This window comes from Rattus norvegicus, chromosome 16, assembly GCF_021556685.1.
Source record: "Rattus norvegicus strain SHRSP/BbbUtx chromosome 16, alternate assembly SHRSP_T2T, whole genome shotgun sequence".
Taxonomy (NCBI): domain Eukaryota; kingdom Metazoa; phylum Chordata; class Mammalia; order Rodentia; family Muridae; genus Rattus; species Rattus norvegicus.
In genome coordinates this window covers 78,707,957-78,722,551 of record NC_141549.1, presented here as the reverse complement: position 1 = coordinate 78,722,551, position 14,595 = coordinate 78,707,957, and the positions used below count along the sequence as shown (strand labels likewise).

The 14,595-nt window shown below is 41.6% G+C and overlaps 2 protein-coding genes across 1 annotated transcript; one reads left to right on the top strand and one right to left on the bottom strand.

Moving 5' to 3' along the window:
• Positions 1-14,595, bottom strand: part of Erich1 (glutamate-rich 1) — a gene marked incomplete at its 5' end in the record, with an annotated part of 52,793,804 nt that overhangs the window by 4,941,812 nt on the left and 47,837,397 nt on the right.
• LOC148000628 (beta-defensin 5-like) lies at positions 7,494-9,777 on the top strand. The gene is made up of 2 exons (XM_087589556.1): positions 7,494-7,592; positions 9,573-9,777. Exons 1-2 carry the CDS (start codon positions 7,535-7,537, stop codon positions 9,707-9,709), a joined length of 195 nt encoding a protein of 64 aa, XP_087445682.1. The 5' UTR covers positions 7,494-7,534; the 3' UTR covers positions 9,710-9,777.

Sequence of the window (14,595 nt, the reverse complement as noted above, 5' to 3'; positions counted from 1 at the left end):
CTTAGTCCTTGGAAACTCTGGTTGGTTGGCATTGTTGTTCATATGGGGTCTCGAGCCCCTTCAAGCTCTTTCAGTCCTTTCTCTGATCCTTCAACTGGGTCCTGTTCTCAGTTCAGTGGTTTGCTGCTGGCATTTGCCTATGTATTTGTGTATTCTGGCTGTGTCTCTCAGGAGAGATCCACATCCAGTTCCTGTCAGCCTGCACTTCTTTGCTTCATCCATCTTATCTAGTTTGGTGGCTGTCTATGTATGGACCACATGTGGGGCAGGCTCTGAATGGGTGTTCCTTCAGCCTCTGTTCTAAACTTTGCCTCCCTATTCCCTGCCAAGGGTATTCTTGTTCCCCTTTTATAGAAGGAGTGAAGCATCCACAGTTTGGTCATCCTTTTTGAGTTTCATGTGTTCTGTGCATCTAGGGTAATTCGAGCATTTGGACTAATATCCACTTATCAATAAGTACATACCACATGTGTTTTTCTGTGATTGGTTACCTCACTCAGAAGGATATTTTCCAGTTCCATCCATTTGCCTACGGATTTCATAAAGTCATTGTTTTTGATAGCTGAGTAATATTCTATTGTGTAGATGTACCACATTTTCTGTATCCATTCCTCTGTTGAAGGGCATCTGGGTTCTTTCCAGCTTCTGGCTATTATAAATAAGGCTGCTATGAACATAGTGGAGCACGTGTCTTTGTTATATGTTGGGACATCTTTTGGGTATATGCTCAAGAGAGGTATAGCTGGGTCCTCAGGTAGTGCAATGTCCAATTTTCTGAGGAACCTCCAGACTGATTTCCAGAATAGTTGTACCAGTCTGCAATTCCACCGACAATGGAGGAGTGTTCATCTTTCTCCACATCCTTGCCAGCATCTGCTGTCACAGGAGTTTTTGATCTTAACCATTCTGACTGGTATGAGGTGAAATCTCAGGGTTGTTTTGATTTGCATTTCCCTTATGACTAACGATGTTGAACATTTCTTTAGGTGTTTCTTGGCCATTCGGCATTCCTCAGCTGTGAATTCTTTGTTTAGCTCTGAACCCCATTTTTTAATAGGGTTATTTGTCTCCCTGCAGTCTAACTTCTTGAGTTCTTTGTATATTTTGGATATAAGGCCTCTATCTGTTGTAGGATTGGTAAAGATCTTTTCCCAATCTGTTGGTTGCCGTTTTGTCCTAACCACAGTGTCCTTTGCCTTACAGAAGCTTTGCATTTTTATGAGATCCCATTTGTCGATTCTTGATCTTAGAGCATAAGCCATTGGTGTTTTGTTCAGGAAATTTTTTCCAGTGCCCATGTGTTCCAGATGCTTCCCTAGTTTTTCTTCTATTAGTTTGAGTGTGTCTGGTTTGATGTGGAGGTCCTTGATCCACTTGGACTTAAGCTTTGTACAGGGTGATAAGCATGGATCGATCTGCATTCTTCTACATGTTGACCTCCAGTTGAACCAGCACCATTTGCTGAAAATGCTATCTTTTTTCCATTGGATGGTTTTGGCTCCTTTGTCAAAAATCAAGTGATCATAGATGTGTGGGTTCATTTCTGTCAGTTCCAATCCACTGGTCCATCTGTCTGTCTCTGTACCAATACCATACATTTTTTATCACTATTGCTTGGGAATACTGCTTGAGTTCAGGGATAGTGATTCCCCAAGAAGTCCTTTTGTTGTTGAGGATAGTTTTAGCTATCCTGGTTATTTTGTTATTCCAGATGAATTTGCAAATTGTTCTGTGTAACTCTCTGAAGAATTGGATTCGTATTCTGGTGGGGATTGCATTGAGTCTGTAGGTCGCTTTTGGTTAATGGCCATTTTTACTATATTAATCCTGCCAATTCATGAGCATGGGAGATCTTTCCATCTGCTGAGATCTTCAATTTCTTTCTTCAGAGTCTTGAAGTTCTTATTGTACAGATCTTTTACTTGCTTGGTTAAAGTCACACCGAGGTACTTTATATTTTTTGGGACTATTATGAAGGGTGTGGTTTCCCTTATTTCTTTCTCGGCTTCTTTCTTTTTTGTGTAGATGAAGGCTACTGATTTATTTGAGTAATTTTATACCCAGTCACTTTGCTGAAGGTGCTTATCAGGTTTAGTACTTCTCTGGTGGAACTTTTGGGATCACTTAAGTATACAATCATATCGTCTGCAAATAGTGATATTTTGACTTCCTCTTTTCCAATCTGTATCACTTTGATCTCCTTTTGTTTTCTGATTGCTTTGGCTAGGGCTTTGAGTAATATATTGAAGAAGTAGGGAGAGTGGGTAGCCTTGTCTAGTCCCTGATTTTAGTGGGATTGCTTCAAGTTTCTCTCCATTTAGTTTAATATTAGCAACTGGTTTGCTGTATATGACTTTTACTATTTTTTGGTATGGGCCTTGAATTCCTATTCTCTCTAGGACTTTTACCATGAAGGGGTGTTGAATTTAGTCAAATGCTTACTCATCATCTAAAGAAATGATCATGTGGTTTTTATCTTTCAGCTTTTTTATATAGTGGATTACGTTGATGGTTTTCCATATATTAAACCATTCCTGCTTCCCTGGAATGAAGCCTACTTGATCATGATGGATGATTGTTTTGATGTGCTCTTGGATTCGGTTTGCAAGAATTTTATTGAGTATCTTTGCGTCGATATTCATAAGGGAAATTGGTCTGAAGTTCTCTTTCTTTGTTACGTCTTTGTTTGATGTAGGTATAAGAGTAATTGTGGCTTTATAGAAGGAATTTGTTAGCGCTCCATCTATTTCAATTTTGTGGAATAGTTTGGATAATATTGGTATGAGGTCTTCTATGAAGGTCTGATAGAATTCTGCACTGAACCCATCTGGACCTGACCTCTTTTTGGTTGGGAGACTTTTAATGACTGCTTCTATTGCTTTAGGAGTTATGTGGTTGTTTAAATGGTTTATTTGTTCTTGATTTAACTTGGGTACCTGGTATCTGTCTAGTAATTTGTCCATTTCCTCCAGATTTTCAAGTTTTGTTGAATATAGGCTTTTGTAGTGGGATCTAATGATTTTTTGAATTTCCTCTGATTCTGTTGTTATGTTTCCCTTTCATTTCTGATCTTGTTAATTTGGGCACACTCTCTGTGTCCTCTGGTTAGTCAGGCTAAGGGTTTACATATCTTGGTGATTTTCTCAAAGAATGAGCTTTTGTTTCTGTTGATTCTTTGTATAGTCCTTTTTGTTTCTATTTGGTTGTTTTCAGCTCTGAGTTTGATTATTTCCTGCCTTCCATTCCTCCTGGGTGTTTGCTCCTTTTTGTTCTAGAGCTTTTAGGTGTGCTGTCAAGCTGCTGATATATGCTCTTTCCTGTTTCTTTCTGTAGGCACTCAGAGCTATGAGTTTTCCTCTTAGCACAGCTTTCATTGTGTCCCATAAGTTTGGTTATGTTGTACCTTCTTTTCATTAAATTCTAAGAAGTTTTGAATTTCTTTCTGTCTGTCTTTCTTCTTTCCTTCCTTCCTTCCTTCCTTCCTTTCTCTCTTTCTTTCTTTCTTTCTTTCTTTCTTTCTTTCTTTCTTTCTTTCTTTCTTTCTTTCTTTCATTCTGTCTTTGTTTGTTTGTTTCTTTCTTTCTTTCTTCCTTTCTGTCTTTCTTTCTTGCCTAGGTTATCATTTAGTAGAGCATTATTCAACTTCCATGTATATGTGAGCATTCTTTCTTTACTGTTAGTGAAGACTAGCTTTAGCCCGTGATAATCTGATAGGATGGATGGGATTATTTCTATCTTTCTGTATGTGTTGAGGCCTGTTTTATGACCGATTATATGGTCAATTTTGGAGAAAGAACCATGAGGTGGTGAGAAGCAGGCGTATCCTTTTCTTTTAGGATAGAATGTTCTATAAATATCTGTTAAATCTGTTTGATTCATGACATAGTCTGTCTATGTCTTTGTTTAATTTCTGTTTCCATGATCTGTCCATTGATGAGAGTGGGGTGTTGAAATCTCCTACTGTTATTGTGTGAGGTGCAATGTGTTCTTTGAGCTTTAGTAAGTTTTCTTTTATGTATGTAGGTGCCCTTGTATTTGGAGCATAGATATTTAGGATTGAGAGTTCACCTTGGTGGATTTTTCCTTTGATGAATATGAAGTGTCTTTCCTTATCTTTTTTGATGACTTTTGGTTGAAAATCAATTTTATTTAATATTAGAATAGCTACTCCAACTTGCTTCTTCAGATCATTTGCTTGGAATGTTGTTTTCCAGCCTTTTACTCTGAGGTAGTGTCTGTCTTTGTCTCTGAGATGTGTTTCCTGTAGTCAGCAAAATGTTGGGTCCTCATTGCATATCTAGTTTGTTAATCTGTGTCTTTTTATTGGGGAATTGAGTCCATTGATGTTGAGAGATATTAAGGAATAGTGATTTTTGCTTCCTGTTATATTTGTGTTTGGATGTGAGATTGTTTGTGTGCTTGTCTTCTCTTTGTTTTGTTGCAAAATGATTAGTTTCTTGCTTTTTCTAGGGTGTACCTTGCCTCCTTGGGTTGGGCTTTACCATTTATTATCCTTTGTAGGGCTGAATTTGTAGAAAGATATTGTGTAAATTTGGGTTTGTCATGGAATATCTTGGTTTCTCCATCTATGTTGAGAGTTTTGCTAGATACAGTAACCTGGGCTGTCATTTGTGTTCTCTTAGGGTCTGTATGACATCTGTCCAGGATCTTCTGGCTCTCATAGTCTCTGGTGAGAAGTCTGGTGTAATTCTGATAGGTCTGCCTTTATATGTTACTTGACCTTTTTCCCTTATTGCTTGTAATATTCTTTCTTTCTTTTGTGCATTTGGTCTTTTGACTATTATATGACAGGAGGAGTTTCTTTTCTGATCCAATCTATTTGGAGTTCTGTAGGGTTCTTGTATGTTTATGGGCATCTCTTTCTTTAGGTTAGGAAAGTTTTCTTCTATGATTTTGTTGAAGATATTTACTGGTCCTTTGAGCTGGGAGTCTTCACTCTCTTCTCTACCTATTATCCTCAGGTTTGATCTTCTCATTTTGTCCTGTATTTCCTGTTTTGGACCAGTAGCTTTTTCCATTTTAAATTATCTTTGACAGTTGTGTCAATGATTTCTATGGAATCTTCTGCTCCTGAGATTCCCTCTTCTATCTCTTGCATTCTGTTGGTGGTGTTGGTATCTACAGCTCCTTGTCTCTTCCTTTGCTTTTGTATATCCAGGGTTGTCTCCCTTTGTGCTTTCTTTATTGCTTCTATTTCCATTTTTAATTCCTTCACCTGTTTGACTGTGTTTTTCTGGAATTCTTTCAGGGAATTTTGCATTTCCTCTCTATAGGCTTCTGCTTGTTTTTTGTGTTTTCCTGCATTTCTCTGAGGGAGTTTTTTATGTTTTCTTGAGGTCCTCCGTCATCATGATCAAATGTGATTTTAAATTTAGATCTTGCTTTTCTTGTGTGTTTGGATATTTAGTGTTTGCTTTGGTGGGAGAATTGGGCTCTGATGATGCCATGTAGTCTTGGTTTCTGTTGCTTGGTTTCCTGTGCTTGCATCTCACCATCAGGGTGTCTCTGGTGTTACCTTGTTCTGCTATTTCTGACAGTGGTTAGACCATACTATAGGCCTGTGTGTCAGGATTGCTGTAGACCTGCTTTCCTGTTCTCTTTCAACCAGTTATGGGCACAGAGTGTTCTGCTTTCAGGCATATAGTTGTTCCTGTCTACTGATCTTCAGTTGTTCCTGTGGGTGTGTGTCCTGAGTCCACCAGACAGGTTACTTGGAGCAGAAAAGTTGGTCTTACCTCTGGTCTCAGGCTTGGAGTCACTTCTCAGAGCCGAGTTTCAGCTCTCCATGAGCATAACAACAAGAAGGACCTGCCCTGCCTTCACTGGGGACCCTGTGCACAGGGGGCCCAGATGGCACTAGGCATTTTCCTCTAGAGTCAGAAATGTGGGCAGAGAGTAGTGTCCCCTGGCTTCCCAGGCATGTCTGCCCCTCTGAAGGTCTAGCTCTCCCTCCCAAGGGATTTGGGTGCAGGGAGCTGTTTGAGAAGGTCCCTTCAGATTTGGGCAGTTTCTGGACCGCAGCATTGAGTGCCCCTATCTTCCTGTTCCCAGAGGCCCTATACAGTTTCCCCTTGGGCCAGGTATGTGGGCAAGGGTGGACAGTACTGGAGTTCTCTCGTACCCTGCAGTTCCAGGCGTGCCCACCTGTCTGGGCGTGATCCCTCTCCCACAGGGTGCGGGAGCAGGGAGCTGTGGATTGAGATCATCGAGGTTTGGGTCCCAGCTAGCTCCTTTGTTTTTTTTTTTTTCTTTTTTTTTAAATCTCTTCTGTATGTCAGTTTAAAAATGTGTCTACCAAGCCCAATACCATGGGATTTAATAGCACAGCAGTGAGTGAGGCATTGAGTGCGGGGCCAAACTCTTCCTTCTTCAGCTCAAATAGCTTTGCTGTTAACTCCATAGAATAGGCTTTGTCAAAACTGTTCTTAAATTATAGATATCTCCTTGTCTGGTTGTTTGTTTCAACTTCCTGTAGGGAGGAAGAAATCCTGATTAATGTAAGTTATTTTCCCTTACAACATCCTCATCTCTCAGTTCTTCACATGTAATAAGTCCTTATATTTGGCAATGTTTGTTTTTTTTTTAGGATATAATGACCAGCTGGGTCAAGAGACCTCACTCAGAGGCAAGCCCATAGCCTCCCTCAGTACAGTTTCCAGGAAGAGCAAATGGGAAAGACTGGAGCCCCAATGTCACAGATTTTCATGATAAAATTCAAAAAGCAAATTGACCCTCAACACTGATACTAGCATCCTGTTAGAGAGAGGAGAAACACAGACACTAAGTCTAGCAAGTCCCAGGAGTTGGCCATTACGTCCTGTTTAGAACCATCTACTCACTGTTGGGCTTGGGGCTCCATGTTCAGGGAAGATGTTACCAACGTGTTGCTTTCTGTAAGAAAGGGTACAGCACACATACCTGACTCCATGTAATTCACACTGGGTGGACAGTGAGGTACTTGAGGTTTTTAGTAATAAATACCTTTACCATTGATCAGTACCTTGAAGGAGTCTATGAGACTAGGTCCATATTCTGACCTGTAAAACCTTGGGAAACCATGGCTTGGCTCACATTCTGTCAAAGTCAGCAGCTGAGTGTGCTCAATCCTTCATCTCCTAAGTGAAATCAGGCTGTATGAGGCCTAAGCTTGTTGCCAGATTCTGAAATGACCAAGTCAAATGTCTGACGTACAGGCAAAAAAAGCCAAATTGTAACCAGTAAGTCTGCCCCAGGACAGCATGGGTCCCTCCCACCTAAAAGGTAGGGCAGGAAATGCTCTTTGTGAGCAATGCAGGAGGAAATCATCTGAGGATCTCCACATTTGCATAAGAGACACTGAGTGTGCTCTCAAAGAGCTAATCCTTCACAAGAGAGGTAAGGTGCTCTCTATTTCCTAATTGCAATTATTGGGTTTTACTCAGTGTAGAATCCTATGTAGGAGGCAGCACCTGGCACTATATAAGGCACTGAGGTCAAGTCCCTCTGTATCTCTGCACCTCACCAGGCTTCAGTCATGAGGATCCCTTACCTTCTCTTCTCATTTCTCCTGGTGCTGCTGTCGCCCCTTTCTGGTGAGTCAGGGAAGTACGGTGGTCCCAAAGTGAAATGAGAAAAGCTGCCTACCTGGTGTGTGTGTGTGTGTGTGTGTGTGTGTGTGTGTGTGTGTGTGCCTTTTTGTCTCTTTCTGTGTGTCTGTCAGTCTCTGTCTCTCTGTCCCTTTGTCTCTTTTACTCTCTTCTCTCTTTCTAACTCCCTTATTTCCTTTCCTTTTTCTTTCTTTTCTCTATGCACATTGTAGACAATATGCATTGTGTGACTACCAACAGAAACCAAGGACTATTTCTTGTTGCCATGAAGGAACCTAGCATAAACTCATTCTGAGCTGATCCACAGTCCTTGACTTCAATTCCTAACTCCTGGTGCTAAGTTTAAGATTATGAAGTGAGTCTCTTACAGGAAGCTTAAAAATAATAACATGAGAAATGTTTGATTCCTATCTGAAAAAAAGGTATTCATTTTGAAATCTTTGCATTTAAAATGGAGAGTCTCTGCTTAACCTAGAGATGCCTTTATAATAAGCAGCCCATGCTCTTTTGGAGAACATCCTATTTCTCTGTCCCAATGAAAGAAGACCCTTAAGCACACAATGTGTACAGGGTAATGAAGCTTAGAAGATCCTAGGAAACACAGTTTCTAAACTCCGCCTAAATTGTATTTTGTGGTTTTATTTCTTTTAAATTATGTGTATATCTATGAATCTTTTTTTGAGTATGTATATGGGTATATGTCACAGAGTACCGTACCCACAGAGGCCACAAAAGTATATCTAATCTCTCAGAGATGGAGTTAGAGGCACACATGGGCTGCCTGATATGGTAGAAGAGACGGATCCCAGGGCTTCTGCAGGAGCTGTCTGCACTCCTGACTGCTGAGCCATCTTTCCAGGATCCAGGCTGTGTTTCATCCTTGACAGTAGGCAAGCAGAAGAAAAGGGATGTGCAACTTAAGAGAGGGAGCTAAAACAGGAGCAAAGGTGAAATGAATGAATGCTGCAAGGGACTCAAACTGCATCAGACAGACACTATAGAGAGAAAAACATAATTTCACTAATTTTTTGATAGATTCTAGTTTAGAGGTGAGCATCTGTGTTCCATGAGATACCCCAAACTCTGTCTGACATTTAGATGAATGTGAAGGAGGGACAGGGAAAAAAGGAAGTAGGGAATTTAGACCTGATATTACATATTAGAAACTATCATAAAAGTTATTTTTTTACCTTTGATTTTCATTGTAAGTTACTTAGAAATCAAGTTATCATTAAGCAAGTCCTACACACTGAGATTTGGCTCAATACTTATTTTCAAATAGGTAAGTGGAAGTTACAATACCTTAGTTAAAAATAGGAAGATGGCTCAGTGATCAAAAGTATTTGTTGTGCATGCATGAGGATCTGAGTTTTGGTTCGGCATCCATGAAGAAGCAGAGAGAGATGATGCCCATGTGTCGTGCTAGCACTAAGAAGGATCCCAGAGACACACTGACCAACTAGCCAGACACACCACTCAGTGAGTTCCAGGTTCAGTGAGAAACTGTTACAAACAATAAGTCAGAGAGCGGTTGAGGAACACATTTTATGCCATAGTCTGGTCTACCTATGTGTGTGTACCCTTGTACATGAATGTGCACACTCCTACCCATTGGCTGTTTCTGATACTAGAACTTGTGTGTGAAAAGGAGAGGCAGGGCTGCTGTGAAGCAGCTGAGGGCTCACACAGAATCTTCACCGAGCTCCCTCCTGCTGGCCCTGAAAGTTCCAATCAGACAGGTTGGAGCAGACCCTTCAACATTTGGGTCCTAGGAAGAGCAGCACCCCTTCAGACAGCAGCAGTGGCTAGAACTGGATTCCATTCCTACTAACAGACACATCCTAGATTTTGTGGGTGGGTTGGGGAGGAGCTTTCTGGGATTTAGTCAGGATAATAGTGCATTAGTCTGTATTTCTGACCTGAGATTTTCAACTCTAACATGTGTTTTTCTTACTTATTTTCCAGTCTTTACTCAAAGCATCAACAATCCAGTCTCATGTGTGACCCATGGAGGCATATGCTGGGGTCGGTGCCCTCGCAGTTTTCGACAGATTGGCACTTGTGGACTGGGTAAAGTCAGATGCTGCAAGAAAAATAGATAAAAAGACCAAGAACCTGTGAGATGAATAAATTTCCAGAGTCTGCTCCTCCATGAAAATGCACAAAGCAAACCGAATTAAAGATCTTTGATAACCTTCCAGGAGTTCCAGCACCTTCTTTTGACCTTTATGGAGAACATATACACAATACAAAAATACCATACCCAGAAACTTAATAATAGTAATAAGTATAATTTTAAAAATACAGTCATTGAAGGAGACACTTTACTTTCAGCCTTCCCACATATGGACACATGAATTTACCCATACAATCAAATGATATAACACACACACACACACACACACAACACACACACACACACACACACACATGTAAATGATTTAAAATATCCACAAATAATAATGACTGGACTTTTATTCATGGATAGCATTTGACCTTTTGATTACACTATGAATCCCATACACTTCATTTTGATGCTGGGCTCCCCAGAACCTGTCCTCAAAGATTTAGTTTTAATAATCCATATTTTCATTAATTATAAACTTGGGTTTCTTTTGGACGATGCTAAAAGTCACTGGTGAATGTGGCTGGAATGCCATGAATTTACTTCAGCAAGTGAAGCATCATTCTGGGTCTTCTAGAGGATGGCGGCCACTGCCACGTGGGGTAAGCCTCACAGGCTAGACCTTACCCTGACAGGTCTACCAGCTGTACAATCTCACTTTTCCTGCTAGCGAATCCCCAAGCATTGGTGGATTGGTAAGGTTTTCATTCTGTTCAGTGGGCATGGCCCCTTCTCCCAAGGAGCTTTGATCACCCTCTACGATATTAGGGGATGGTCATTCCAAAGTCCCTACGACCAGCCTCCCAGCTGAAGCCCCAGGTTAGGAATTTGATCCTTGGGTTACTTCTCTCTCTTAAGCAGTTTTTATGACCCCACCCCATTGGGCAAATGCACCTATGTCATCTGATCTAGCAAACTGTTTGCTCCTAGGATTTCAAAAGTCCTCCACTTAGCTAAACTGTGTTTTTTTAAACCTGTGAGTCCAGGACTCACTAACACTAGCATCCATATGACAACCAGGTATGTGTAGATCTGGCTGTTAGTTATTAGTTATGGAATTTTTTTCTTGTGACTCCAGTACAAATAGTTCAATAACATCCCCACCACCTAAAGGTTGTCTCAGCGTCTTCAGCTGTGCCTCCAGTTTGCCCTCTGAGATGTACCAGGAAAATCTCAAATGTCTAAAACTAACACCCGATTTGAGGGCATCCAAACTTACATGCCTTTGCAATACGGTCTGGATTCAGTACCCATTCATTACACAAGGACTCCAAATGGCTACTAATGACACATTCGATCACACCTCTTTAAGGAATCTTCATATGTGTTCCCAGTGGTCAGGTAAATGGAAAGAGGTCCCTTATGCTAAAGTTTTTACCTATCATCGCTCCAAACCCTCTCTCTGGTCTCCTTGTGCCCTGACTCAACTTATTCTATCTAGGAAACCTCTACCAGTTGATACTACAGAACTCGATCCAGCTAACGACTGCCCACTTACCACTGCGGACTTGTCTCTACGACCTGTTCTAAAATCACAACCTCCTCACCTTCCTCTTCTCACCAGACATCCACGGAGCCTCTTTGCTCAACCTCCCCAGATTCCTCTCCACCTCCTGTGCCAGCTGCAGGCCACTCCAATCTTCCTCCAGGGGCACCCACTTTCAGCCCTCGTAGCACTCATTCTAAGTCTACTGCTAAACTCCCTACTTCTCCCCTTACCCAATCCAACCCTGCATCCATCCTTCCTTCAAAGGAAGTTGCTGGGTCAGATGGTCTATTCAGAATACATGTTCCTGTCTCACTAAGTCAACTTTCTCAAATAGAAAATAGACTGGGATCCTATACCTCCAATTCTTCTGCATTTATAAAAGAATTTCAGTATATTACTCAGCCTTATAGCTTGACTTTTCATGATGTACTATGAATCTCAGTAATAATTTAATTCCCAACAAACACACTCAAATGTGGGAATAGGCAAGACTTTATTGACTATTTTGTTTTTAGAAGGCAAGACCCTTGAAGGCATAGGTAAAGTAGATAAAAGCAAGAAAACACTCCATTGCTTTGTACTTCCAAAAATGACAGGGCCCTTTGGTTTCCTGATAGACCCAGAATTGTAGGTACACACAGAGCAGCCTATTACTAGGTCTGGGGGTGTACACACACAGAACAGCGCAATACTGGATCTGGGGGTGCACACACACACATCACAACACAAAAACAAAAACACACACACGCACGCGCGCGCGCACACACACACGCACATATACACACACACACACACACAGGTCACCACTGGAGCTGGGGCATGCACACATAGTAACACATAGATGCATACCACTAATCTGGGGTTAGACATAGCAGCGCACCATTGGAGATGGGAGTGCATACACACAGAGCAGCTCACTACTGGATCTGGGGTACACACACAGAGCAGTGCACTACTAGAGCTGGGGATACACACACACACACACACACACACACACACACACACACAACACTCAATGGTGGACCTGGGGCATGCCCACATAACAGCCCAGCACTGTAGCTGGAGGTGCACACAGAGCAGTCACAACTGTAGCTGGGAGCGCACATAGAGCAGCACATGACTGGAGATGTAGGTGCACACACAAATACCAGCTCACTCCTGAGCACGGGTGCACATAGAGTAGCACACCAGTGGAGCTGGGGGCGGACACACAATTCCAGCACACAATTGGAGATGAGGGTGTCCACAGAGCAGTGTACCACTAGACCTAGGAGTGCACACAGTCATAGCAGTGCAGCGGTGGATCTATTCACTGCCTTACCTGGCCCGCCGCAGATCCTAAATATCCTGAAGAACACAAGTGATAAAGTGTTGGTTAGCCTGAGACTCCTCTGGAAGGTGGTAGGACATTCTGCAAATGGGCCTAGTAGAAGTGAGTTGGTTTATGGACACACAGCACAGCAATGGGTATTGACTTACTAAACCCTCCCCTTCTGCTTCCTGGTTACCAGGAGTTGAGTGACTTTACCTCACCACATGCTCCTTGCCATTCATGTCCTGGCTTGTGACAGATCACAAAACAGTGGTGCCCACTGACTGGGATTGAATCTCCAAGGCTTGAGCCAAAAGAACTTACGTCATAGTTGAATTGTCAAAACCATTTGGCCGCATTAATAGAGAATGAATTCATTTACTTTTTACTGAGGAAAGTGAGGAAATTATGCAAATGGAGGGATGGTATATTTTTCAGGCGGAGCATTTACAGACAATTATCCTTCCATGTTTTTTGTCTGCTCTTCCTCAGAGTGGAGGAAATATCTTAGTGTTGGCAATGAATAAGCATGCTTTTTCAATACAGGCCTTCATCTCACAGGGAAAAAAAAAGTCCCGAAGAGGGGTGAGAAGGCATGTGGCAATCTTCCAATCCCAGACAGAACTTGTTTACAACATGCAGCATTACCCTGACCAAGCCCTGCCATTTCTTAATCCAGCAGAAACTTCCTCTTTGAATCAAACAGATATTACAGATCAATCAACAGCTACTCTCCAGAGCAGAGCAGGCCAATCGTGAGCAGAGAAAAGTAGGGTGAATGGGAATAGAGGAAGTTGGTGATTAATAACAGAGAGGAGAACCATGCCTGGTGTCCACTGCATCCTTTGTTTCTCATCCTCACTGAACTGATGAGAGGGGATTGGAGCGACTCTTAGTATAGTAAAAATGTGCAATTTGAAGTGATGGATAAACTATCCTGAATTGTTCACTGCCTAGCCTATGTATATACTGAGATAGTACACAGAAGTCCACAAATATGGTTACTTACTGTGTCTCCTTTTCTTTTAAAATCTCTTCTCTATGTCAGTTTAAAAATGTGTCTACCCTTGGGCTGGAGAGATTGCTCAGCCGTTAAAGGCTAGGCTCACAACCAAAAATGTGTCTACCCAAAACGGCAACCAACGGATTGGGAAAGATCTTTACCAATCCTACAACAGATAGAGGCCTTATATCCAAAATATACAAAGAACTCAAGAAGTTAGACTGGAGGGAGACAAATAACCCTATTAAAAAATGGGGTTCAGAGCTAAACAAAGAATTCGCAGCTGAGGAATGCCGAATGGTTGAGAAACACCTAAAGAAATGGTAAACATCTTTATTCATAAGGGAAATGCAAATCAAAACAACCCTGAGATTTCACCTCACACCAGTGCGATTGGCTAAGATCAAAACTCAGGTAACAGCAAATGCTGGCGAGGATGTGGAGAAAGAGGAACACTCCTCCATTGTTGGTGGGATTGCAGACTGGTACAACTATTCCGGAAATCAGTCTGGAGGTTCCTCAGAAAACTGGACATTGAACTGCCTGAGGATCCAGCTGTACCTCTCTTGGGCATATATCCAAAAGATGCCCCAACATATAAAAAAGACACGTGCTCCACTATGTTCATCGCAGCCTTATTTATAATAGCCAGAAGCTGGAAAGAACCCAGATGCCCTTCAACAGAGGAATGGATACAGAAAATGTGGTACATCTACACAATAGAATATTACTCAGCTATCAAAAACAATGACTTTATGAAATTCGTAGGCAAATGGTCAGAACTGGAAAATATCATCCTGAGTGAGGTAACCCAATCACAGAAAAACACACATGGTATGCACTCATTGATAAGTGGCTATTAGCCCAAATGCTTGGATTACCCTAGATGCCTAGAACAAATGAAACTCAAGATGGATGATCAAAATGTGAATGCTTCACTCCTTCTTTTAAAAGGGGAACAAGAATACCCTTGGCAGGGAATAGAGAGGCAAAGATTAAAACAGACACAGAAAGAACACCCATTCAGAGCCTGCCCCACATGTGGCCCATACATATACA

Bases quoted from the DNA above. Each gene is read 5' to 3' on its own strand.
- LOC148000628 (XM_087589556.1), top strand. From the start codon at position 7,535: ATGAGGATCCCTTACCTTCTCTTCTCATTTCTCCTGGTGCTGCTGTCG. The intron at 7,593-9,572 runs GTGAGTCAGGGA...CTTATTTTCCAG, and splicing joins GCTGCTGTCGCCCCTTTCTG to TCTTTACTCAAAGCATCAAC.